We start from the raw sequence: 24,119 nt of genomic DNA, 5'->3' as shown, positions 1-24,119 counted from the left end.
CAGGGCAGTGATCATCCCCCTGTACTTGGCACTGGTGAGGCTCAGGGGAGACCTTATCACTCTCTACAACTCCCTGAAAGGAGGTTGTAGCCATACAGAGATTGGTCTCTTCTCCCAAAAAACAAGTGATAGGATAAGAGGAAATGGGCTCAAGTTGCACCAGGGGAAGTTTAGATTGGATATTAGGAAAAGTTTCTTCATGGAAAGGTTTGTCAAACATTGAAAGAGGCTGCCCAGGGAAGTGGTCAGGAGTCAGGATTAATAGCTGGACTCTATAATCTTACAGGTCTTTTCCAGCCTAAATGATTCTATGATTTTATGATTTTTATCTGCAGTCTCTGGGCCCACATGCTGTTACCCTTCCTCTCCCATCCTCATTGCAGCAGACAAGCGGAGGAGATGGTGTGATGCAGTTTCCCTCTAACAGAGATGGTGGAGCTTTTCCTTGAACTAGGCACAGGAGCCTGCAAGGAACAGAAGAGATTAATACCAGGTAGCAAATTAAAGCTGATTACAATAGGTGCATGTATAAGGAAACACAATGTCGTATTGCCAGGAAAATATGAATTCTGTATAGGAAGGGAGAGCGCATAAGCAGGGTAAGGGCAGCACTGGCAGAAAGGCTTGACACTAACATGAACAAATGGTGGTGGCCCATCAGCCTCACTGGCTTGAAAGGAAGGAGAAACAGAGAAGCTGGTAACACCTGGAGAGGTCACCTCTTCCTTACTTACCTGCTTTAAGGCTCTACTGCTGCAGTCCCTGGACTGCTCCATCATCCACCTCTCCCCTGCTTGTGCTTCTTCAGGAATGGTTCGAAATGTCTCTAAAGTCGATTGCCTCTGCAGTGTCAACAGTCAGCAATTCTTTCAGTGCCTCTGGAGTTCCTTTCTTCAGTGGAACACAGTGTGACACTACTTGTAGCTGTGAAGAGACTGGTCCAAGGGCACACGAGGGTTTGATTGGCTTGCCAAGGGCAGGCCACAAACACAGGGGCTTGCCAGCCATAAACCACCTTTCATCACCCTTGTGCCAGTCCAACTCCCTCAACTCTTCCCTTCCCCAGACAACAAGTATCTTAGTTATTTTTAAAAGAATTTCATCTGTTTGTTATTCTGCAAACTACAAAGTAAATATACATTTCAAATGAAATGGGTAGGACTTGACACTTCTTAAAATATACATTTTATTATTTTCTGGTAGTTGCTATGAAGGTTTCATTCAAATTGTGAAGGTACACAGCCTTTACAAACTTCTTGAGTTAAAGGTTTTTGTTGGTGGTTTTATGTTCTTTTTCTTTCATGGCAAAGGAAAATACATAGGCTATAAAATGTTGAAATTCATTAGATGCTTAGTATCACCTCTTCATATATGCTGTGGAATGCTTTCTAGAAATACTTTATAAAATAAGGCAGACTTTAACAGGGAATTCAGTCATAAAATTTCATGGGAGAAAACAGAGAGTTCCAACATATTATTATTTTTGTAGCCAAGAGAAGATCAGGTGGTCATCACTGGTTTGTGGGAGAACTACTGCAGTTCTGGTGCTCAGACAGTATACAGTTCATGTTTATTCTACTATTCTCAAGTGAGACCTTTTCAATAAAACTTATTTTAATTAACATAAATCAGACAATATTTAAACATACACATCTATCCTTACAGTGCAATAAAAATGTATCATTGTATAGTATTTTGTATTTGCATTATGAAAATAAAAGGTCTGTACATCAATTAAATGTATATTAATGAGTATGAATCATGTAAATTTATAATGCATCTAAAGTTGGCTTTGGCTTTTAAGTATTTATAAATTCATAGAAAATATTGAACATCTAACAAAATAAATAAAACATAACATTTTAATCATAGATGCTAACGATCAACCTCAAAAATTCTTGTGTTATTTTTTACATTTGCTACTAAATTTCTTAAGGAGAACTCACTTTCAGTAGTGCTCAGAAGTGAATGATTGCACCTTCTGTGATGTGAAAAAATACAGTACATCTATTTTCATAGATCAAAAATTCTTTCATAGACAGTTGCATTTTAAGTGTTTGATTGTTCTACGTAACTGTCTTAAGTGCTTATAAAAAGCATGTAGCTTTCTCATAAAAGCTGTGAGTCTCTATTAATAGATAATCTTCTAGTGAATGTCTTTTCTATGAGGATTCTTCAAGGTCTTCCAGCTTCACACGCTGGTATGAAGATATCGCAAAAGTATGTTCACTAATAAACCCTCTTCAGTACAAGTACTGCAGCAATCCAGTGTAATTCCACTTGGTGGGCTTATTTCATCGGAGTCCACACATGGTAGTTCGTGGAAGTCAACTGCTGACCTTGTGTTCTCTTGAGTTTGAAAGTTCCCCAAGTGCATGGGCTAGCCTTACTGTAATACTGAAGAGACCAAAAAAAATCTGAATTCACATAATAAAAGTGAGCTTGAATAAATATGCATCTGGTTAGTAAATTACACACCATGGTCCAACTGCTATTCTGGTGGTGGTCGAAGGACTCGCAGATTCCTTCCGTCTAATCCTTTCCAGTATTTAATGTTATTATTCAGATGCTCCATCAGATTTGGCAGGTCTGCAAATGCTAGGGAAGAAAGGGCAGAGAGTATTTAGTCTGCAGAACTGAAACAGTCACAGATTCTGTCTGCTTCAGTATCACTTGAAATGTCTGGGCAACTGTGTTAAGTAGAAAAGTTTAAATCTGTCACACTGATACTTGAAATGGTTTTGGCTGTATAGCTCTCATCACTCAAGTAACACTTGGGCCACTGAGAATCATTCTGTAAGTCTACTTAATACTGGTATTGCAAGTCCCAGCAAAGGGATACAGTTTTCCAGGAGGGGCATAGCTAATTATGCTTGTAATTATTCTGCTCCTTCAAATCTCAGTCACATGTCATGATCTGGCATTCAGGAGAGTCACATTTCCGACCACTTTTACCACGGGGGCACCACTTGGAAGGAAACAGCTGCTCCCTCAAGCAGTTTCCAGACTGTAGAAATTTGTCTTGAAGAATAACCAATATTAACATGGACAAAATGACTGTGCCCAAAGTGCTATCAAAGAGAATGTGTTCTATTTTCCATTTACAGAGAAGCAAGTTTAAAAAGTTAAACATTGCCTGAATCTAGTATATTAAAGAGAAGCCATGAGAATGACTTGTAGCGGTATCAAATATTTCTAAGCCATAATGAAGTTATTAATCTTACTTGAACTGCAGAAATCTAAATCTTCCCTTTTCTCTCCCCTTCTTTAGGAGCCATAAAAAAGCAAATTTATTTATCTATCACAGCAGTTTCAAATGTTCACAAAATAGTTATCAGGAAACAGCAGAATTTTGCTTACCATCCCAGGCATCAAACATATCAATAATGAAGTAATCAATGAATGATAATTGGGATTTGGGGATGCTGCAAGTATTTCTGTCAAAAACTGGCATCACAACAGGTAAACCTTGCCTCCTTTCTTCATCAGTCTGCAAAAAAACCTCCAATGATTATTCATCTAAGACACATTCTATTAATGGGCTTCTTTTAGCAGCAGATTGTTTGGCACTGACTAGAGCATGTATCTGCTAAATAAAAGGAGGAACCTGAATAAATCTGAAGCAGCAGCAATTTAATCTTAAGCACCTATTCGTTCAGGTTTTGGCAAAACAGCAGACAAATAGTGCCTTCCAGTGTTTCCCACGAAGAGATACATTTACCTTCTGCATCTGCACACAAGCTGACCCCACGTAACTTCACACATTACCAGGTTATGACTGTTGCAGAGCTAAGAGGTGCTTAACCATTTTCAATCTCTGACGAAAGTGACAATCTGTACAACTCATAGGTGCCAAAACACCTTTTTTATCCCCTTTCCCTGCACTTGTGTACCAAGCCCCAATTCCAGCATTTGGTCTATCATCTGTAATAATGACTCTGCCCTCTCCTTTTCCCCACCTTCCTAAAACCTTTCTTTGGTACAGTGTGCTAATGTCCTACAGTATTTCTTGGAGTGAGTGCTGTTGCCATCCTAACACTAGAACCTGATGATCCTATTCCTGAGGCAAAGCCAGCATATAGGTACACAGAAGGCATCCTTGCTCTGCCTCATGATGGAAATGTATTTGCAGGCAAGACTCGAAAAGCCCAGCTCCAAACTGAACAATTTGAAAGCTTAAATTTTCAGAAACTGCACTGTAGAAGTTGTCAGCTTTCATCTGTCTGCAGGCATCTAGCATGAGTAATATCCCATCATTTAAAATAAAAAGGTTGTTATTTTTCATGTTCCATATGCACCCTTAGATACTCTGTGACACTGGCAGTATATGCATCCTTTTAAGAGGATGCTCACGTGGAATTTCAGCAGCCCATTTTAGATGCCTTACCTGTGCAAAGTACTCCTCAGAGATGCGTCCAGCCCACTCTATACACTGTTCTATGGGTCTGCATGGATTGGAAATGTCAGCACACTTTATCAACATGCGTTTGATAAGGATACGGTTTTCAGGAGACCTGAGAACAGTTTTGATTGACTCTCCATCACCATTATTCTGTAACATTTAAGAATTAAAAACAATCCATTAGCAAAGTCTCCATGCACTAACTCAAAAGCTTTTGTGCCTTGTGAATGCTTTCAGCAGATCGTACAGGGAGATCAGTCCTGCTACTGGCTACCATATTTTATGTCCAACTGAATTTATAGGGGATTATGAAAGTTAGCCACAGCTCTGAGCTAGCAGTGAACTCCAGTTTCTGGATTCAGTCACTGTCTTTGTGACAGATCTCTTGGGCATCTTTGGGCAAGTCACCTAATCCCTCTATGCCTCATCTGCTGCCTTAAAAGTCTGGAGAGGATCCATTCATCACTACACACATAGTCATGAGCACCATGTAGGCAGAAAAATGTAACTCTCTGCTGAAATCCAGGGATTAATGGATTTGCACATTAGGAGTGAAATAGTTTAAAAAAAAGGACTGACCCAAGATGCACAGTCATCCTCAGCACACAAACCTCATCAGGATGGGTATCAATCATTCTGACAGCACTCCTACTATTCAGAGAGTCAGATCCCACACTGTCTCCCAGGCATGCTCCTTACTCCCTTCCACTGGATCCACATTAGCCCATCAGCCTCTGGTTTGACTGGGAATTTTTGGTTTCTGAGAGTCTATCAGTATTAAAGCAATATATTAGAAACATGCTTCCGAACAGCCTTGTCTTTCCTCTGCAGCTCCAGCAAAGTTTTCAGCCCACACACAGCTTATATTTGGTTCCCAGGCTACAGCCAGGAGCACGTCAATGGTACTCTATATTTGGAGCCAACACACAGCTAATATGAGTAAAGTCTGTGATGATCCAGATTAGAAGCTATTTTCTGTGGAGCTCTGATGAAGCAAGTTTCCAAAGGACAGAGATCCAGGGTTAATATATCTTTAAAAATTACCTATAAGTACAACATTGTTGTTGGACTCTTTAGGGATGGGTAGGTACAGAAATTTCCAACACTGTCTACTCAGAATAGAAACTCTTTGAAGCAAGGAATATACAAGACTTCTCTGGCACCTAGCAAGGTCTTGCTCTATAGTCAGAGCAGAGAAGAAGTAACTAACAATAATGATGATAATAATAATGTGCCACCCATTCCTGCAGTATTTTGTATGAAGAGGGAGAGAAAAAGCAGCAGAAACATTCTGACCTTTCATTAGGTCAGAATAACCATGACATTTTTCAGAAGAAAATTCTTGTGGGGAAGAAAGTTCTTCCTAAAGGAAGAAACTGACAGTAATAAAAAAAATATTATTAGGTAGTATACTGGCTCAGAAACACCAGCTCCACAGTTCTCAGCAAAATGAGATTCCCAAACCAATTCTTTTCCCTCATTTTTAGGTATGTAGAAGGGAAAACAGAGGAAGCAAAGTGAGGTGCATACATTTCCAAATGCATGGCAAAATTACATAAGACAAAGCCAAAATAAAGAGATGAAGTTCCAGAAACACAAGCATGGAAATTAAGTATGGAAATATTAGAGACCATTCAGTTAAGCACAGCAGAGAATACCCTAGTAGGTAAACCACTAGAAATCAAAAAGCGATTTTCACTTCTGTGATCTGTTCCAACCAAAGGCACAGTTCTACTTGCTCAATGCAGATGTCTTGGGAATAAAATATACTATCTCTGCTTAGTCCCAGCATCCTGCTCAGAGTGCAGAGGTGTCTCTGCATGTCAGATGTTGGCTTCCTGTCATAAGCTTAGGTGACATCATGAAGGGAAATGGGAGGATAAAGGATGCTGGAGCTGGAAAGGATTTTTTTTCAGTTTATGAACAAAAGAAGAAAGGAAACAAACACAGCAGCTTCTCAGCATGGCTCTTTGAACAATATGGATAAAAATAATAAATAAAAAAAATAAGTGGAACTGTCCCATTTGGAACATGCATTTGGCAGCTCAGCTGCAAACACTACCCTGAGTCACCACCATGACTGGAAACCAGGCCAGAAAACACACGCTGCTGCTGCAACCAGAGAGACAACACACTTGAGCGAGGGTCTGACAATGTTGTTCTGCTCAGAACAGTAAGTGATTCGCTTTACCCACTCACACATTACAGGCCTTTTAATAGGAACCTGCTGAAATGAGAAACTCCCAATCAAAAGAAGGGAAACTTTTTTCAATAGAAATTATATAACCTTTGTCTTTCTTCCCGCCCTTGGGCACAAATTGCTGTGAATCACAAATGCCCTGTGGGACAGATTATTTCTCTGCAGTCCCTGAGGTTTAAGGGCAGAATTAAACTTTTGTTTCATTTCTTTGTGCTGCTGTATTTGTTTTTACTCTCTGATTGTACAGGTCCAAGCCCTGTTCTTCAGCAGCAACAGCTGCTGTGTAACAGGCAAGAGAGGAGTTCAGCTGGATGGATGCTATGGATTCTGCTGCTCAAACAACGGCTGCATCCCAATCCTTGGGGCTGGGAGGAGGGGCTCTGCACACCAAGCCAGGCCAGCACAGAGCCCTTCAGCAGGACCAGGAGCCCTAGAGAGTTACAGACTCCACGGGGTCAGCGGAGTGGTGCACTACACCCAGGAGCAGCAGCTCCCTTGCTCTCCTCCTGTGCTGAATGCTGCTACACTCACCCAGAGGACCTGTCCAGCTGAGAACTTAACATCCTTTCTCCCAGTTTAGTCAGTAAAACCAGTATCCTACTGGGACTTTGGCTTCACAGAGTTCCCATTAGCATTGCTGGGTGCCAAGAACAAAGTAAATTCTAGCATATACTCCTGTAGACAAAGGTACAATTCTCCAATTAAGCTCCAGTCTGCTTCTGATAAGTGGAGGAACAAGATCTATTCCTCTCCCACTCTCAGATAATAAAAAGACTGCCCTTTCCCATTACATACAACAGTCATAAATGTAGCTTTCTAAAAAACATGGTAAGAAAACACAGAAAACCATGACAGCTCCTACAGGACATTGCCACTGACACAAACTTTATTATAACCATTTCTGAAAATCTTCTCTTTGCAAAAAAACATTCCAGCAAAATTATACACTGCTCTTACTGGCAACAAAACCGTTGGTTGAAGCTGTTATTGAAACTGGTGCAGTTTTTCAGAATAAGTTCTCAACAGGCAATTTTGTTGTGTCCATAGGGTTCCAGATGGCTATTGATTATGTCTATATGATACCTAATGTCACCATCATCTATTTTAAAGATTAAAAAAGAAAGCAGACAGAAAACCTATGAATGCTGCCAGGCAGCGCTGAAGGCTGAGGACCCTTATTCCCAGAGAATGCACCATATGGCAGCCCATATACCTGCCCCTGTGCTGCACCCCCAGCATGTCCCCTTGGGAGTAGGGAGTAATTTAGCCTCTGTTTTGAAGCAAACCTTGGCTCCTTTGCAATGATGCCAAGTCTTGCCGCTCCATGGGAGTGACTGGGTTAATCAAAATGGCATTTTTAACATAAAAACACAGAGCCCAAGGTTCTGGTTCCAAGTATGACATCACAGCACTGAGACGTTATAGGATCCAAGTGAGTCCCATTCACCCTCAAAATGGGTGACAACCAAGTTAAGCAGAAGGGCATTCAAACCCAGAGGTGAAAGATAAATTACTAGTCTCTCTTTCTCCACGTTTCTGATGAACCTTCTCATTATACCATGTGAGGATTTCCTAATGCCAAGGGTTCCCAGTCCCTGCCTAGTCATTTTAAGGAGGACTTGCAGTGTAGCTTACCCCATTTTCTTCTAGCGCTGCCAAGGGTTTATTAATGCTGTTGACAAACTTGTTGACATGCTCAAAGTGCTTTGTCATTTCTGTTGCTAAGACCATGTCAATAATAACCTGGCGAAGAGTTCGATACTCATTCCTGTTTAAAGAAGGAAACAATTAAGAATGCTGGCTGGTTCACAAAGGGCTGGTTGCTAAAACAAGTCTAACAAAAATGCTACAGACCATTTCCATTGGAGGGAGGTGCTGGGGGAAGAAAGGACAGTAATAAAGGCTTGGGCAGCTGCATGTATGCTAGATAAACTTTTGTTGTGTAGAGACATATGTACTCAAGGCATGACTGCATTTCTACAGTACCAGAGCTGGGCAGAAGCAGTAGCACCATCAGGTCAGAAGGGCTGCCAGGACATGCCACACCAGCATGTTCCCAAGGCCACTCAGCAGTGGCTCATGCTCCAGTCAAGTTTTCAGCAATACTTTTCTGCTGTATCTTGAGAGGACCAAAGCAATGGTCACCTCTTTGCCTTAAATGCCTTTCTGGGGCTGGAAGAAGAACATCAGGTCCTTCACTATCCTTGCCATTGCAACAAGGCATTTAATTTTTTACTGATGCTCCACAGCTCTTTCTTTCCTTGTTCTATCCAGCAAATATCTACCTACTCAGCCATAACTTGTTCTCTACATTCAATGCTACAAAATAATTCTTCTAGACTTGCCCACATTAAGATTTACAATAAGTTCCTTAGATAGGGTCTGCCTTTTTATCAACAGGAGGAACTGACACCACGGGACTACTCCTAAGTCTGTGCAGAACAGGCAGAAGAACTCTACTCTTCTAGAAGCAAAGGATGCTTGTTTGCCTTATGTTACACAGAAGTAAGTGAGAGACGTTAGTGGGCAGACAAGGACCCTGGTTTTAAGTTTACCTCTCCATGTTTTTAAATATATTGCATTTGCCATCCCGGGTGGTGAGCTGGAAAGCCAGGGCAGCGTGGTGGCTCTCCAGCACCGCCGTGTCATTGTAGAGAATCGCGAGCTCGCTGCCAGCATTGCACAGGAAAGAGTTTGTTCTTCCTGGGTGATCCACATCATGGACTGTGGCAGCAATGAGTGCGGCAACCTCATCAATTGGATCCAAAGTTTGCTGAAAATAGAAGGATGCTTAGTTTTCCTGGCAGACTCATTAGAAACCCTATTCTGTCCATATGATTAAGCCAAGTTCCTGAGGAATAAGAGCCAAAACTCTGGAGATCAGTAAGGGTCACATGTTCTACACAGAGCAATGGAAAATTCATTATAAGCTTCACTGAACACTGTATGACTTTTTTGGCCGTTTCGTGCCTCTTAAATTTTGCCTTAACCACACCTTTGTCACAGCACATCAAATTAAACAAATGTAAAGTAATAAATTAGTTTGTGTTTTCTAACAACACTGAAACCACCTTCACTTGGAGTTAGGCTATTTGGCTTGGAAAAAAGAACGATACTGCTAAAAATTATTCTATTACCACCAGACCTCTTAATTTCCTCTGGCAATTTAATGTGTCCTAATCACACTCCAGTTATGTGCTGGCTAGGTTTACAATTTGAAAGGAATGTTATCCATATATCCAGTTTTATAATAACAGTGTCCTGGGGTTACAGCTAATGCATATTCCGTGAAGAATACCTGCTGGTTTACATCCATGGACAAATTATACAGTACAGTGTTCTATACTTTCTGTAACAAGATTCTGATTCTGTTAGTGTGCTGCACTCCATGCTTTATGTCTACTTGCAATGGTCATTGCTTTATGTTTAATTTTATCTAAGCTATTTCATGAAAATACAAACCCATTTGACTTTTAAGGTTTTATATTGAAGTTTTAATACTGTATTAATATCAAAAAGGAGAAAAACCCCTAAGCATCTCAGAAATATGCTGTATACATTTGGACACTGGCCTTTATTCTGTTGTGTTTATGCTGGCTTTTTGTGAAGAACCACAGATATCAAACAATTATGTTAAAAATTTTAATAAAATGAAAGAGACACAAGAGCAGAAATATCCCCCATTGAATCTGGGAGCAGGGCAGAAAATTTCCATCCCAATTAGCTTGAATTTAAGGTCCAAATTTCCTGCTGGCTTTGACAATACCATTCAGAATAGTTACACTTGGTAGGTGAAAAGACAGACTCTACCCTATGTTACACCTCCTGAAATTAATGCAATGGCTTGACTTTGAGGGAGCTAGGATATTATTGAAGACTGCCAAGAGAGTCTTGTGGAGAACAAGAAAAGGCAGAACTTATTTCTGCCGTAGTTCATAGTTAGCATTGTCTGAAATACTATCTGCTGTGTGTTAGCTTCTTCTTTCTTTCTTTCAACTGCTGTTCACGGGATTCTGTTTTTGTGGTATAAAATTAGAAGAGATTTTTAGAACAGGCTCTCTTCAGAAGGACACGCTGACCAGTGCTCAGTCTGGCTGAGACAGATCTGTACAGATGGAAAATGGCCAGAAGCTTGGGAATACCCGACTTGTAGGACCAGAGCAGTCTACCTGATGCTCATTTCCTGAGGCTCACATAACAAACTTCACAGGGATTTGCAGCACTTTTATGACCAACATCAGGTCAAGAATTCTAATTTTGTCATTTTAACTCCCATGGCACAGAACTGGAAATGATTCTGAGAATATGGCTTCAATTTGGGAGCCTGAAAATTTTCCCAGGCAAGTTGACCTGAGTTCAAATTACAGAAAAAAAAATATTCTCAGTGAGAATTTGAGTGGCAGAATCAGGCCTTCTGTGTTTAAGTTAAGTTGAACTCTGGACAACACAAAAGCAGCTGGGCTGTAACTTTGAAAAGATAAAGAGAGAATTTTGAACTTTGATTCTGCTCCTTCTTCTGATGCAACATTTTTTTTCTCTTCCTAAGCCTACAGAGGAATAGAAATAACATTCTGAAAAAAGAGGAGGCAGTCATGCTTCTGTGGCATTGAAATTAATCCAAATTTATCTGTTTTTCATAGATATTCCTGGGAAGACCAGCTAAACCTCTGGCAAATCAGGGGCTGAAAAAATCCAATGACATTCTATTCCCATTTGGCATATGGTATTTGTAAGTCGGCCGCTGGAGAGCACACTAATGAGCTGCAGCTCCAGGTTAAGGGACTTACTACAGTTTAATGAGCTGTCAGAAGCTTGTTTACAGTCACACATTTCTCAGCCAGGTGCCCACCAGTAGCGCTATCCTCAGGCAGGCCAATTCAGGGGAGGAACTGCTACCCAAAAATGCACCTCAGAAATACGTACACACATGCAAGCACTGCTTTAGCTCCCCTTCTCCAGTCTGGGCATGTGAGAGCAAAGGTTGCTCTGATTTATTCTGGTTGTCAGTAGCTCTAATACCCCAGTGGATGTTATGGTACAAGGAACTTTGACAAGTAATCTTTTTCAATAGTCTCCTCCAATGCAGTCTCTATAACCCTCAGGGCATCTTGTCCAGTGGGTGATACAGCCAACTTCATGGCCTATATTGTCCTGGGAGTCACCTGCAAAGTGACTATCACAAGGCATAAGAGATGGTGGTTTATTACATTAAATCTGTATTTGGCATGTACTGTCACAAAAATAACTGTCATTAGCTCACCTATCTGAGGAAGCTTAAGTAGATGAAGAAGTTTTACTTGAAAAGAAGATTTTCGTATTCTCCCATCAAGAATTGTTCAATTCCTGTAATATTAGTATCCATCTTTCCACATATACTGTAAGAGAAATCCTAGAACTCATGTAAAGCAGACCAGTTCTTTGACTTCAGAGTTACCACACTGGTTGGCACCGGAAAGACATTTGGCTTTTGGAATCTGTTCTTGGGAGATCTTCCTTTGATTGCATCTGTATTTCCCACCTACACTGTTTCTTACAAATGTGGACTCACCTTTACTCTTTCTTTAGACAAGAAGTAAGCAGTAGCATGTAGTACATCTGCTGAATGAGTAGAATTATGGTAGGAGTTGGAGGAATGGTAGTTAGCCTCAATAACTTGTAACCATGACCTCAGAGTGGATTCTGAACAGTTTAGGAATTCACAGATTCCAAAGCGAGCAAATATTTTGAGACCCAGATAAACCAAAGGCCTGGAGAAAAATAAACAGAAAGTTTTAAAATAAATGCAGCTGAAAGAATATTATATCACATTAATAGTATGAATCCATACAGCATTTTTAAACAATGACATATTAAATGAGATATAAGAACTCTACTGAATTACAGTCCAGACCTGTAGAAGTGTTCTGCCTACCTATCACATGCACAGTCTCAGAACCAGGCCAATTCCTCCCAGGGATATTAAAAATGCTCTATATTGCTGCTGTACTGCACGTAGCAGTGTTTTGGGGCTTAGGAAGTCTATGTTGGGTAAATAAATGTAGACTGCAGTCAGAATGAGATAAATTAGCAAGTACTAAACTGTGCACGAGAAGAAGGGAGATAATCTTGCTGCTGCCACAGATTCCTAAGCTAATCTGTTTACAATTAGATTAAGTATATCTATACTACAGAATGCTGCAATCACTATGTTTTCTGCACTGCTCCACTCCTTTTACACCCACCCTTGCAGGATTGCATCCCTTACTGATCACATGCAATAGAGGATGCTGCTTGAGTCCACATGCATCAAGCATTCTGATTTTTAACTGCAACTGACAGGTGAGGTGAGGTCATTTCAAAGTGCTGAGGTCATTTAGAGCTAGATGTGCATCTTTTGGCAAAAACACTCAACAACACTGTGTCATATACTACAATTGTAATATACTAAAGTTAATCCCCCTTAATCCCTCCCATTGTCAGAAAAAGGTGCTTCCAGGTTTCTGTGTCAGGGAGCTGTAATGCACTAAAGCTTCTATTTAATTAATTATCTTGGCTTTACTACCAGATGTCTGCTTGGACTTAAGACAGTACTAATAACATATTCATACTTGTGAGTCATATAAGATCATTTTAATTCTCTTAATAAATGAACTGTCTTTATTTAAACACAGGAGAAAGCAATCATTATGATACCTTTAATAAGAGAACAGGCAACGAAGTACCTCCTTTGCCCCTCTGTGTTCTCTCGAAATTAGCAAGAAGAGAGAAGCCTATCTGGTGATCTCATGCATGTTGGCTGGGATAATTAATTAAGTTACTGCAATGCATGCATTAAATGTTGTAAATCACACAGACTGATTATATCTTTACATTTTTCTTTTTAATTACTGTATCTATAGCACTGCATTAGACATGAAAATGCAGCAAAGAAAAAAAAACCTAAAGCAACTGGATGTAAATTTCTTCACTTGCAATACAATCACTTTAAAGAAGAATAAAACCCTGGATTTTTTTGCAGCTTTTTGAAATGAAGTGCATGTATGTTAACTAAATGCCTCATATCTTTCTTAGACTTTGGTTTGAGTACCTTTCAAAGCTCTTACAGATTTGGAATTTTGCAAGGGTTTAAGATAGTCAATTCATTGCAGGATCCAGCCTCCAAATTAGTCTCTCCAAATAGAAGCTTTAAACTAAGACAAAGCATGATACATGAAATTAGACCCAAAAGGGGAACTTTTGATTAAGCATCAGAAAACAAAAACAAGGATTTAAACAGATCAATTTACTCTTAGTGGGAGCCCTTACTACTAACAAAGTACAGTCTATCAAAATTGCTGATTTGCTTTTAAAAACTTCTATGATGGTATGCCCTACTTTTTATCAGTACATATTCTTCAGTTAATCTTATAAATAAAATGTAGCCTGCCAAGATTTTAGAATAAAGACCTTCCTCTAATCCCAGGGAAAGGCAATGGGAATTCTGTTGAAAAGCTGTATTGGAACTGTTCAGGAATAAAACCTACCCAATTATATGGAAAGAAAATAAAACCTGATCTGTATCAACTAATCAAATTAAGACCAGCATGTTGACTCTGTGTGTAGTTGGCCATAATAAGAATTTGAATCCCCAAAAGAAAACAATTTGATTTGTAGAACTTTTCTATTATTGAGAAAAGGAAGGCTTTAAAAATGATGTTGTTTTGTCATTATACCATATCAAAGATACATAATCTTCACTTATATCCACTAGGAATTTGCAGGAAATAGTGTATGATGAAACAGAAGATATTTAATGTTCATACTCAACTAGAAATGCCAATGGGAAAGTTTGAAACATCTGACTTTGAAAATAAAAATTATTCAGTTTTAAAAGCACAGGTAGAGAAATTAAGCAGTCCGTTACAGGATGACATTTAAGTCACTTTTCAGCAACTTCAATGTATGAGCTTTTGCGTTTACTGACCTTTTATGGGTGGCAGCCTCAAGTTCAAAGATATCGAAATCCCACTGTTCTTCATTTTCCATTGCCTGTGTTATCCGTGGGGGTATGTCATTGAGGGAGATTGGAGAGCTCAAACTGCCAGTGACCTGATGAATTTCTGTTGAGGAATACATTTATTACTGTATTAATATATTTATTAATAGTATATTAAATGCTATATTTAATAGTGAGATACACTTCTACTGAATGTACATGTTTTCTTTTCTGTAGTAACACCTGGCAACTCTCATTTTTATGAAGCTCAGTAATGCTGCAGAAAAACACTTATAAATAAAAATAAACCCAACCCAAATGATGCTAATATAAAACCCCATCTGATCACATTTCTCCCATTTCTTAAATTTCTGAACATTTTAGTATCTCAGTAACCACCAAATTAAAACTTACGTTTTGCTGACAATATGTATTCGTTCCCTGATAATCTTCGCAGACCATCCTGTTAAATAAAAGTTGAGAGTTAAATGCAGGTTATGGCACAAAAGGTCTAGAAGATGATGACACCAAATAGCAGCACAACTTCAGACAAGCCTGACTGCAACCTGTAACAGTCATCAGAGCTGCCTCTCCCTTATTTGTGTGTACTGTTAGGATTTGCCTTGTTTTACATATAGTTCATAACAGAGGAGAAACTGCAGGATATGGATGGGACACACTAAGAACATAGATAGGTAAAAACTCGCATTTCTCAGGTGCAGATGGAGGTGTGGAATTACAGTCTCACATCTGTCTTTGTCTGGACAACAGGCACACCACTTGTGGATGTGTGCCACAAACAAGGCACTGCATGGCCACATTCTCCCCATCAACAAGCAAAGGTGGGTGGTGGGAGGGAGTGGATAGAGAGGTGCTTCTGCTCTCCTCCCCTGGCACTGGCAGATCAGGTCACCTCAGCAGCATAAGAATCTCATGATTTGTTGCTGGAATTGCAGAGCAACAAATTTCTCTGAGGCTTCCTTTCTATCACAGCAGAATGTACGTTTGTTTATTCTTCAGTTCAGTGCCTCCTAGGCTTAACTCTGGCATGACGCCTAGATGTGCAAACTGAGATGACGGATTAAAACTAACAGAGTTATATATTTAGTATTTACTTTTCAGCTTATAATTCTAAATACTGTGGTCCAAATCCTGCTTGTTCTTTTGAGGTTACAGCTGTTAGTTACTGCACGTTAATGTTTAGCCCATGATGTAAAAAAACCAGTGCTTCAAACAAATATTTCTCAATGCACCTTACTAAAAATGTTATGCACACAAAGTATAGCAGAAGTACATGTGGATGCTATAACTGAACATACAATATCTGCACCTAAAAAAATTTTTATATCTCATTTTTACTTTCACACTTGTATCTGAGTAGGGAGTTTTGTGATTTAAAAGGAAAGGGAGAACTACAGTGGCTCACTGACTCTTCAATAGCACTGCTATGGCACAAATATTTAAGACACCAGCTGCTGCCTCTCATTTGAATCAAAGATTAGTTTTTTAAGAGTTGAAATAGCAGGTGTAATTATATCTGGCAAATCCATCTTTGAACTTCAAATGCCCTTCCTGCCTGAGAGTTCAAATCCAATAGCATATTACTTGTTCCCCTTCTCAGACGTAACTTCTGAACATGAAATGGAATAATGTGATTCTGTTTTCAACAGACCTTTTGATGAAGAAATTATTCTCCCAGATAATTTTCAAACTCACACTATGTCATATGCCTCGTGCTCTGAAATAGATTTATCACTTTCCTATTGCCCCATAAAATAGCCTCTGTTTTATTTTTAGTAATGGTTTTGTATTTTGCAGAATTGTTACCAACATGTTCATGGACTGAATACAGTCAGAATACAAATGTATGTAAGAATCAGCAATCACCAAAAAGAAGAAAACAGTTGAGCTTATGGACTATGCGTATTCAGCAGGAGAAAAGATTCACTTTGAGACTAATGGTTATATGTATCAATATCCTTCCTATATTTTTATAGTTAAGGTAACAATATATTTTGTCTATTCAGTAAATTCAACCCTATATGAACCATTCAGGTCTTCTCCTGGAATTCTTGAAGTCTCCCATATGTTTCTCCTGATTAGATATTTGCTGTGGTATTTTGAAAGGCAAAAATACATATAAACTCTTTGAAGATTCTGCTGGATACTGCAAAGGTGCTGAGATAGTTACAACATGAAATTATAATAGCCCAAGACATCTCTGAAAAGCTCATATCTTGTGAACCTTTTTACATCTAACACACTGTAAATTTTTTTTCCCAGTGTAGCCTTTTATATGCAACCTACAGACTAGTGGGAACAAATATCCTTAAGGCACAGGTAACATTCATCTAAACTCATCTCGTTACCATCAGGAGGGTCAGACTCCAGGCTCTGAAGGTTTGGGTTCAGTTCTTGCTTCACTATGTGCCCTTTGTTCAACTTTGGGTACACACTAGAGGTACAAATATAATCGAGGAAAAAGCAAGAAAAATACATATTTTGCATTCCTTTGAAAACACATTTTTTCTGTTGACTGAAAGGCACCCCAAAACCATGTCATTCTAATCCTCATTAATAAATACAAGTGTCTGGCTATCTTTATTTCTTCCTCTCCCATCTCTACCTCTCTTAAATGAATCCCATTGAAAAAAAGAATTGTTTTTACTTTTCATTTGTAGCAAAACTAATGTTTCAAAGGGGCTGGTCAATTTTCTCCCTATTCTAAGAGCTGCATTATTCAAGTAGGGGAGAAAAATTCACAAAAAGAGGTGTGCAGTTTTTTCTGTAAATTTGGCATTGTAGAGGCAGAGCACATATCAGATGATAAAGATCAAGTAACTGGGCAAGTCAGGCAGCAGAACATTAATCAACAGCTGTTTGTGGCAGTATGTACTTACTGTCATTAACCCTCCAACAAGGTCACTTGTATGTGGATCCTCATCTTTTGTCCCCAGTTGTGGAGAGTACAATTCAGTGGTTCTTAAAATCTCCAAAGCCCGGTCTAAAGCTTCTGCAACTGGCAGGGGACTGCTTTCTTGTGCAGCATTGATGATGTTTATTACCTAATGTAGCATTAGACATATTGTGAACTTAGAAGTGATTTAAGAAAGAATAGAGATACTCATCAACTACTATAGAAAATTCAGCAAATAAACAAGATCCAAAACTTTAATCCACATTAAAGGGAGAATCCAAATGAAAGGAATGTTACAGAAACACTGATGCTTGCTACAGATTCTGGGAACAAGACCATGGCCTTAAAGACAGCAAACTTACTAATGACTTTCCCCTCCAAGCCACGATCTCAAAATGTCTTTGAATGGATTTAATATAACTTTCTCCCATTTGCCTCTCTCAATTTATTAAAGAGCTGATTTTTAACAAATCCTAGAGTGGTTTCAGAAGGCAGTTTACAATGCACCAAGTAAGGAGGAGGAACACAGGCAAAAGTTCTTAAAAAGGGTCATGTGATGGCTGACCACATGGATGCCACTCTACTAAGCAGACTTGGGAGATCATTGTTCAGAGTATCTGGCTTTCTGGAGCTACACCAGCAGGCAGGTGGAACAGGGGAAGAAGTTGCCCCAGAGACCAGTGCTGCCTTGCTCCTCAGCCTGGATGCTGCCCTGGAGCCTCGTGCCCCAGTGCTGCAGTGCAGCACAACTGCCCACAGCCAGAGCACATTACCTTGGTGATGGGGGCTTCGATAGTCATGGAATGTACCCTGGCCATGGACGAGCGACGCCTTTGTGAGCTGCCTGTGCACAAAACAAAGCAGAATTTGTATCCCAATTCCAGCGACAAGGCATGACAGGAGGATTCAGCCAAGAAATCTTGATTCATTTTCTGAACTGCTTACCCTGCTGTGCCTTTCAGAGGCAATCTATTGCAGAATACATACACATGCTTGTGATGCTGGGGACACACAAGTGCAAAGGGATGCTGGCTGAACCACTGATGTCCCTGATTAGAGATAGGGAGCTGTAATAGTCTGGAAAATCATGGCTTTGTTTTTTTGTTTTAACTAATTAAAGTATTCAATTAAAAAAACTCAGTTAAAAGACTATATAGATGTGTGTGTATAAACTGGCAATCAAAGGTAGGTAACCATTGCATTTAGGTTATTAGGCAATGTATCTACTCTTGCTGCCTGATGCAACATGACAAGTCATAATGAGTCAGCTTCCAAGCTGAGGTAAATCAGTGAAGCTCCTTTGAAGTGGGTACCTATGCCAAATGAAAACAGCAGAGGTCCTGACCTATTATTCATTGGAAATTTAAAAACAAATGTTTTATATCGTTTAGCAAATTTATTTCTGTAGAGAAAAAGTCAAGATAAGATTTTTCTGGATGTTGTGCTACCTATAAAATGCAGACACATCTCTGTAACTCTGTTTGCTGACCAGTCCGTAAGAAGAAAAATCAATACTATTTTTGCTATACTGGAGCAGGATTGTATTCTCACTGCCACAGACCTACTTCCATACTTCACTCGTGTATGCTGCCTAGACTGTGATGATGTATGCTTTAACAAAATCATGTAAGTGCCAGCAGCAGTTTTGAATATGACTCATCTATAAAGTTTGTGGTGATCTAACAGAGCAAAATACAACAGAGTGAAAGAAAACCAAATTGATAAAAAAATATCTTCACACCTTTATCAAGAGAAGAGGTAAGAAATATAACAATTTGTGTATTGGTTTTGTGTGGCAACTCCAACTCAGCCAGACCCAATACAACGACTTGTTTAACATACCATCACTCCCTCGTGATGTGGTGGATCTGACATCTAGGGATCCTTTCCTCATGTCTTTGTGTCTGCAAGTCTGAGTATCTGTGAAGAAAATATCATACAATGACATGAAGCTGTGCCTAAGATGTATGTCAAAGGAATTGAAGCTCAGAAAAAGCCTGACAGCAGCTGAGTGACATTCACCACAACACTTCAGCACGTGGGAGCCAATGAAAGCTCCCTTTTAAACTCGCCCAGTGACACCGCCATGAACCCAGTCATGCTCACTGGCAGAACATGCCTCAGTGTTTGTGCAGAAAGAAACTAACAGTGTGGAGGAAAAAGTGCCTCTCTTGCCACAGTGACACAACTGTAGTTGTGAATACAACCTGTGCAGCACACCTGAGTTCACTCAAGGGACCACTGCCATCGAGAACTACTTGGCCCAAGCAGAGTACACACTACCAAAGTAGGCAGTGTATCCCAGGTCCCTTACAGACCCTGACAGACAGAAACTGTCCTAGCAAGGCTATAGTTAACAAGTACCTACAGCATGGATACCAAGGATGTCATAACTGAAGTGTTGATATGTGGGATGAGGGTGAATAATAGCGTTGGTCATCCTCATTTCTACCCACATGCAAACTTCCCCCAGTACAGCTGAAAGCAATGCAGACATACATGCCACTACAGACCAGCCACAGCAATGTGACTACAGGGCATCCTCCTTATTTCTAGTTCTGTCACACGGATCCACCACCTACAACTGAAATGTGACGCTGAATCCAGCAATACCAGCTTGGGGCCCCATTACTGTGTTTTCAAAGGGGGGTGGATTTATGTCACTTCTAAAACAAATGAGGCAGGTAGAGAGGGCTTGTATTTATTTTCCTGCCTTTTGAGCTGGATTCCCAACTTATCAGTAGGTAAATTGTACTGTTCTGTGCAACTGTGTTTTCAATCAAATTACTAACAATGGCCTTAATTCTTTCCTCAGATATGTTCTCCACTTATTAGGATGAAAGAGATGTGTCATACCTGTCTGAGATTCAGCCTGAATACATTCACATGTCTTCTCCACCTACAATTCAGTATGAGAAATCCAGTTAGTCAGAACTTTGCCAGTATTTTATAATATTTAGGGCTCAAACTAAAGCAAGCATAGCACTATTTTCACTTACCTTATTGTTGTCATTGCACAGTCTACTAATTGACACATAGTGTCTAATCTTTCTGTAGGCAAAAAACAGTGTGTTAATTCCCATCCAAACCTCAGCTCTAATTCAGTGCTGATACTCAAAGTAGGTAAGAGCAACAGATTATTTTAGCACAAATCCTGTTCTGCCAGGAAGGCTCAACTTGGAAGAGGAAAACCCCACAGTTCTGCATGTCATGGGGAAAATGGAAGCATCTTTTGCAAAGTCTGTCTCCTCCTCTTTCTCTCTGCTCTCCCTCCACTCTCCTAGCTTCTTCTGGGCTACTGTAGGATGTTTCATATATGATATAAATGCGAAAAATGCAACAGTGCTGTCCAAAACTCAAAATCTTCTATAGGACTTAGGAACAGAGCAATCAAACTGAAAACTAAACCCCTGATTAGCAGAAAACTTCCTAAGTCAGCTTCAAATGGGCTTAGGTTGTTCCGTAAGTAGCAATGTATGTACTACATACATGTCTTACAAGTTTGACATCTTAAACTGAAAATACTTTTTCACTCTATTGATGGAGATTAAAGAACATGAATTACTTCCAGGGATTAAATCAACCCAAAACATCAAAACCTTTTTTTTTCCTTAAGGATGTTACTGCTTGAAAAAGCTGCATTTGGCCTTTCCTTCTTGAAGATACAATTTTAACAAACAATTGTCTCAGCCAAGTCTGAGATGACGTGCCATGCTCTTGATTAAGCCTTAAAGGGATTTGAACCTACTACTGCATGCAATCTGATCCACCTTCTTTCCCTGAAAGGACTCATCATAAACATACCAGTAACTAACATCTACTTGTGTGCTCCAAAGGCTCGATTTGGGGACCAAGTGGAAGTTGCATAAAAATCAAGACATGCTTGAATTTTGCCCATAACCAAAGCACACAGTGACCTTATCACATAAAGACACCTGGCAACAGCCATGAGTAGGTGAGCATGGAGGGACATGGTACAGGTGCACAGTTGGACCTGGTGGTCCCACCACAAAGCATAGAGAGACCAGAGAGTGCACTTGAACTTCAGGGAGTATTAGAAGAGTCAGGGTCACAAGTGAGCACACCTGGATCTTTGGCTCCTTTTGGGGGAGAAGTAGGAGAATTTCACTTTCCCTGCACACAGCATGTAAAGCTGATTTTGCCCCAAGGAATTAAAAACAGAGGTCTGAGGCTCCCTTCCTTGCATAAGCTTCCATTATACTCAGTAACAAAATAATCTAATGTCTGCAGAAAACAACTGAACTCTAAACTGAGCCTTGAGACATAAATAATTGTTTAGCTTTCATACTTACCCTCCCTGTCCGATGACAGGTAGTATCTTCACATTTTGTTGTATGCTATCTCCATTTTTCTTTTTTGCATAGTACATTCCTTGCCATTCCTGAAAAAATAATTCAAGTAGAAGGAAGTTCAGACAAAACAGGAATAGAAGCTGTAGGTTCATGCCTTCTTTCATTGAAAGCTGTCTTACTAAACAAAACCAGGCAGGACTGGTTACCCTCAAATTTCTCCCCTGGAACAAACCTGTAGGTCACTGTGCTGCTGCCAATGCATAGAGAACTTCCAGAGAGGCAGCCTGTGAGTGCCCTGATGGCAACAACTGGACCTCAGATGCTGTGGGAATCGACCATATATTCTCTTCAACATCCTACCTCAGTGGTGTTGTGGGTCACTGGGGGGAGACCTGGCACAGAGCAGGAGCTCAGACCAGTCTCTGCCTGGAGCAGGAGTTCCCCCGAGGTTCCAGGAGCACCATCAGGCTCTAACTGTGTGGGGCACCACCCTGCCCTGCCCAGGACCACACACCACATGGCTGGGACTGCTACACTGACCTGCCTGACTTTCCCTCTGACTCTGTTGACTTGTTCCAGGACAGGAAGGTCAGTGCAAAAATGCTATGCCGACCTGATCACCTTCTCTTCTGAACTGCACCGTCTCTCCTGCAGAGTTGGGAAGTCCTATCACTGATTACGCATTAAATATATCTGTGAATAAAAGTACTTTGATATCCTACTACATTTACTTTCCATACTGTCAGTTTACTATCAAAAAGTGCCAGAAATTTTTCCTTTTTTTTTTTTTTTTTAAAGCAGAATAGAGCCTAGTTAAATAGCTCCTGGATTCTGCCTCCCTTTAAAAGCAGTCTGGTTTTAGGATTGTCTACACATTTCCATCCCTAGAACAGCTATTGGTGGCCTTTTTAAATAGGTGTGTATTTTGAGCTGGGCATCTAATAAATACCAAGAGATTAATAAATAATTGATTTCATATTGCACATTCACTTGATACAAACTGCTCATTGCAATTGCTGGTGCAATTGCCGTATTTCAGTTGAGTTCAAGAGACTGCAGATCAGATCTTACAAACATATGTGAAAATACCTTCATGAGGCAGATGATACATATTTATTTATGTGAGACTGACATAGTCAAGTGAGGCTGATTTCACAGTCAGGTAGGCCAGAGCACAGGTACGGAGAGAAGAGTTTTGCATTTATGTTGATGGAGCCAGCAAACAGACTCCAGCCCATAGAGAAATGCATGGTAACAGGCTGAACAGAAAAAAATATGAAAGGCTTTTCTGAGGATCTGTCAGAGAAAAGAACTGTGTATAACAAACTGTGAAGCGAGTGTTATATCTTCTCCTGTGAGCTGCTTGAGGAATACAAATGAAGATAAAGCAAGCATCACAAAATTCAATGTTCTCATAATTAAAATATTTATATCGATAGTCTCCTGACAACCAGGATGAGGTAGAGATGAGTAACTGATCTCTAACCCAGGCAATAAACCCAGGATGTACATAAAGGGATGAAGTCATAACGCACAGATTGGATAATTCCCTCATTGAAAGTGCATCCTTCTCAAGACAGGTTATTCACTAATGTGTTCTTCCTAGTCAACAGATCGATTTTTTCAACTTGTGAATTTCTAAAACCTGTGAAACTGTGGCAGGAAATGTGTGAGAGAAAAGGTCAGCACAATTTTGAGAAATAGCAGGTCCAAGCCAAACTCCTGCTGGTAGGTAAAGTTCTCCCAGGGATGTTACTTAAATGTATTTTAAGAACACCATATGCTCTTCCCAGAGTCTCTGTCAGCAATCCAACAGAGAAGAGCTGCTTCCTAAGACATGCTGTCAGTCAAGCTCATCATTCTGTCTGCATTAGAGCCACACACGCCCTGTGATCAGTCCCTGCTCTATGGCATGGTGTGCTGGGATCAAACACAGAGTAAAAATCATTCACAGTAAAAAACCACACAGTTTCACCCTTTACAGAGTGGTCAGTGCTGATGCTTCAAACTCCATTAAGAAGTCCAAGGCATGCATCTGTCCACTGAGCACTCATACATGCACAGTAAGGAATCCCCCAATTCAGCCTTCCTTTTAGACTGGGGCTTCTTGCACAAGACAGCAAAGTTCAGCAAACTGCTTTTAGAAAACAGAGCAAACCAAAATAAACTCAAGGTGTCATGAAAACAATCTGTAAGAAAGTAAGGCTGAGTTAGGAAGCAATTGCCACAGACCTTTACCACAGACTGTGACTGCTCTCCCACCCACTCTGTAAAGACTGATATCTTGCAAACAGCTCCCAAGGAGTCAGAGGAATTGCATGTCTTGTCTGCTT

At 40.0% G+C, this 24,119-nt stretch overlaps 1 protein-coding gene across 4 annotated transcripts in view; it reads right to left on the bottom strand.

The window, feature by feature from the left end:
- Positions 1–1,169: 1,169 nt before the first annotated feature.
- Positions 1,170–24,119, bottom strand: part of PDE8A (phosphodiesterase 8A) — a 144,254-nt gene continuing 121,304 nt past the window's right edge. For all 4 annotated transcript variants that reach the window (XM_064668888.1, XM_064668889.1, XM_064668890.1 and 1 more), the window contains exons 9-23: positions 21,787–21,875; positions 20,473–20,524; positions 20,330–20,372; positions 19,316–19,393; positions 18,247–18,317; positions 17,457–17,621; positions 14,971–15,019; positions 14,545–14,680; positions 12,151–12,349; positions 9,158–9,375; positions 8,238–8,370; positions 4,388–4,552; positions 3,361–3,490; positions 2,479–2,598; positions 1,170–2,397 (exon numbers count right to left, since the gene is read on the bottom strand). In XM_064668888.1, the coding sequence (XP_064524958.1) occupies positions 2,492–2,598; positions 3,361–3,490; positions 4,388–4,552; positions 8,238–8,370; positions 9,158–9,375; positions 12,151–12,349; positions 14,545–14,680; positions 14,971–15,019; positions 17,457–17,621; positions 18,247–18,317; positions 19,316–19,393; positions 20,330–20,372; positions 20,473–20,524; positions 21,787–21,875 (1,635 nt within the window). In that variant the 3' untranslated portion in view covers positions 1,170–2,397; positions 2,479–2,491. The remainder of the gene's footprint in view (positions 2,398–2,478; positions 2,599–3,360; positions 3,491–4,387; positions 4,553–8,237; positions 8,371–9,157; positions 9,376–12,150; positions 12,350–14,544; positions 14,681–14,970; positions 15,020–17,456; positions 17,622–18,246; positions 18,318–19,315; positions 19,394–20,329; positions 20,373–20,472; positions 20,525–21,786; positions 21,876–24,119) is intronic.

This window comes from Pseudopipra pipra, chromosome 12 (assembly GCF_036250125.1).
Source record: "Pseudopipra pipra isolate bDixPip1 chromosome 12, bDixPip1.hap1, whole genome shotgun sequence".
Classification (NCBI taxonomy): Eukaryota; Metazoa; Chordata; class Aves; order Passeriformes; family Pipridae; genus Pseudopipra; species Pseudopipra pipra.
This window is presented reverse-complemented; position numbering and strand designations above follow the sequence as displayed.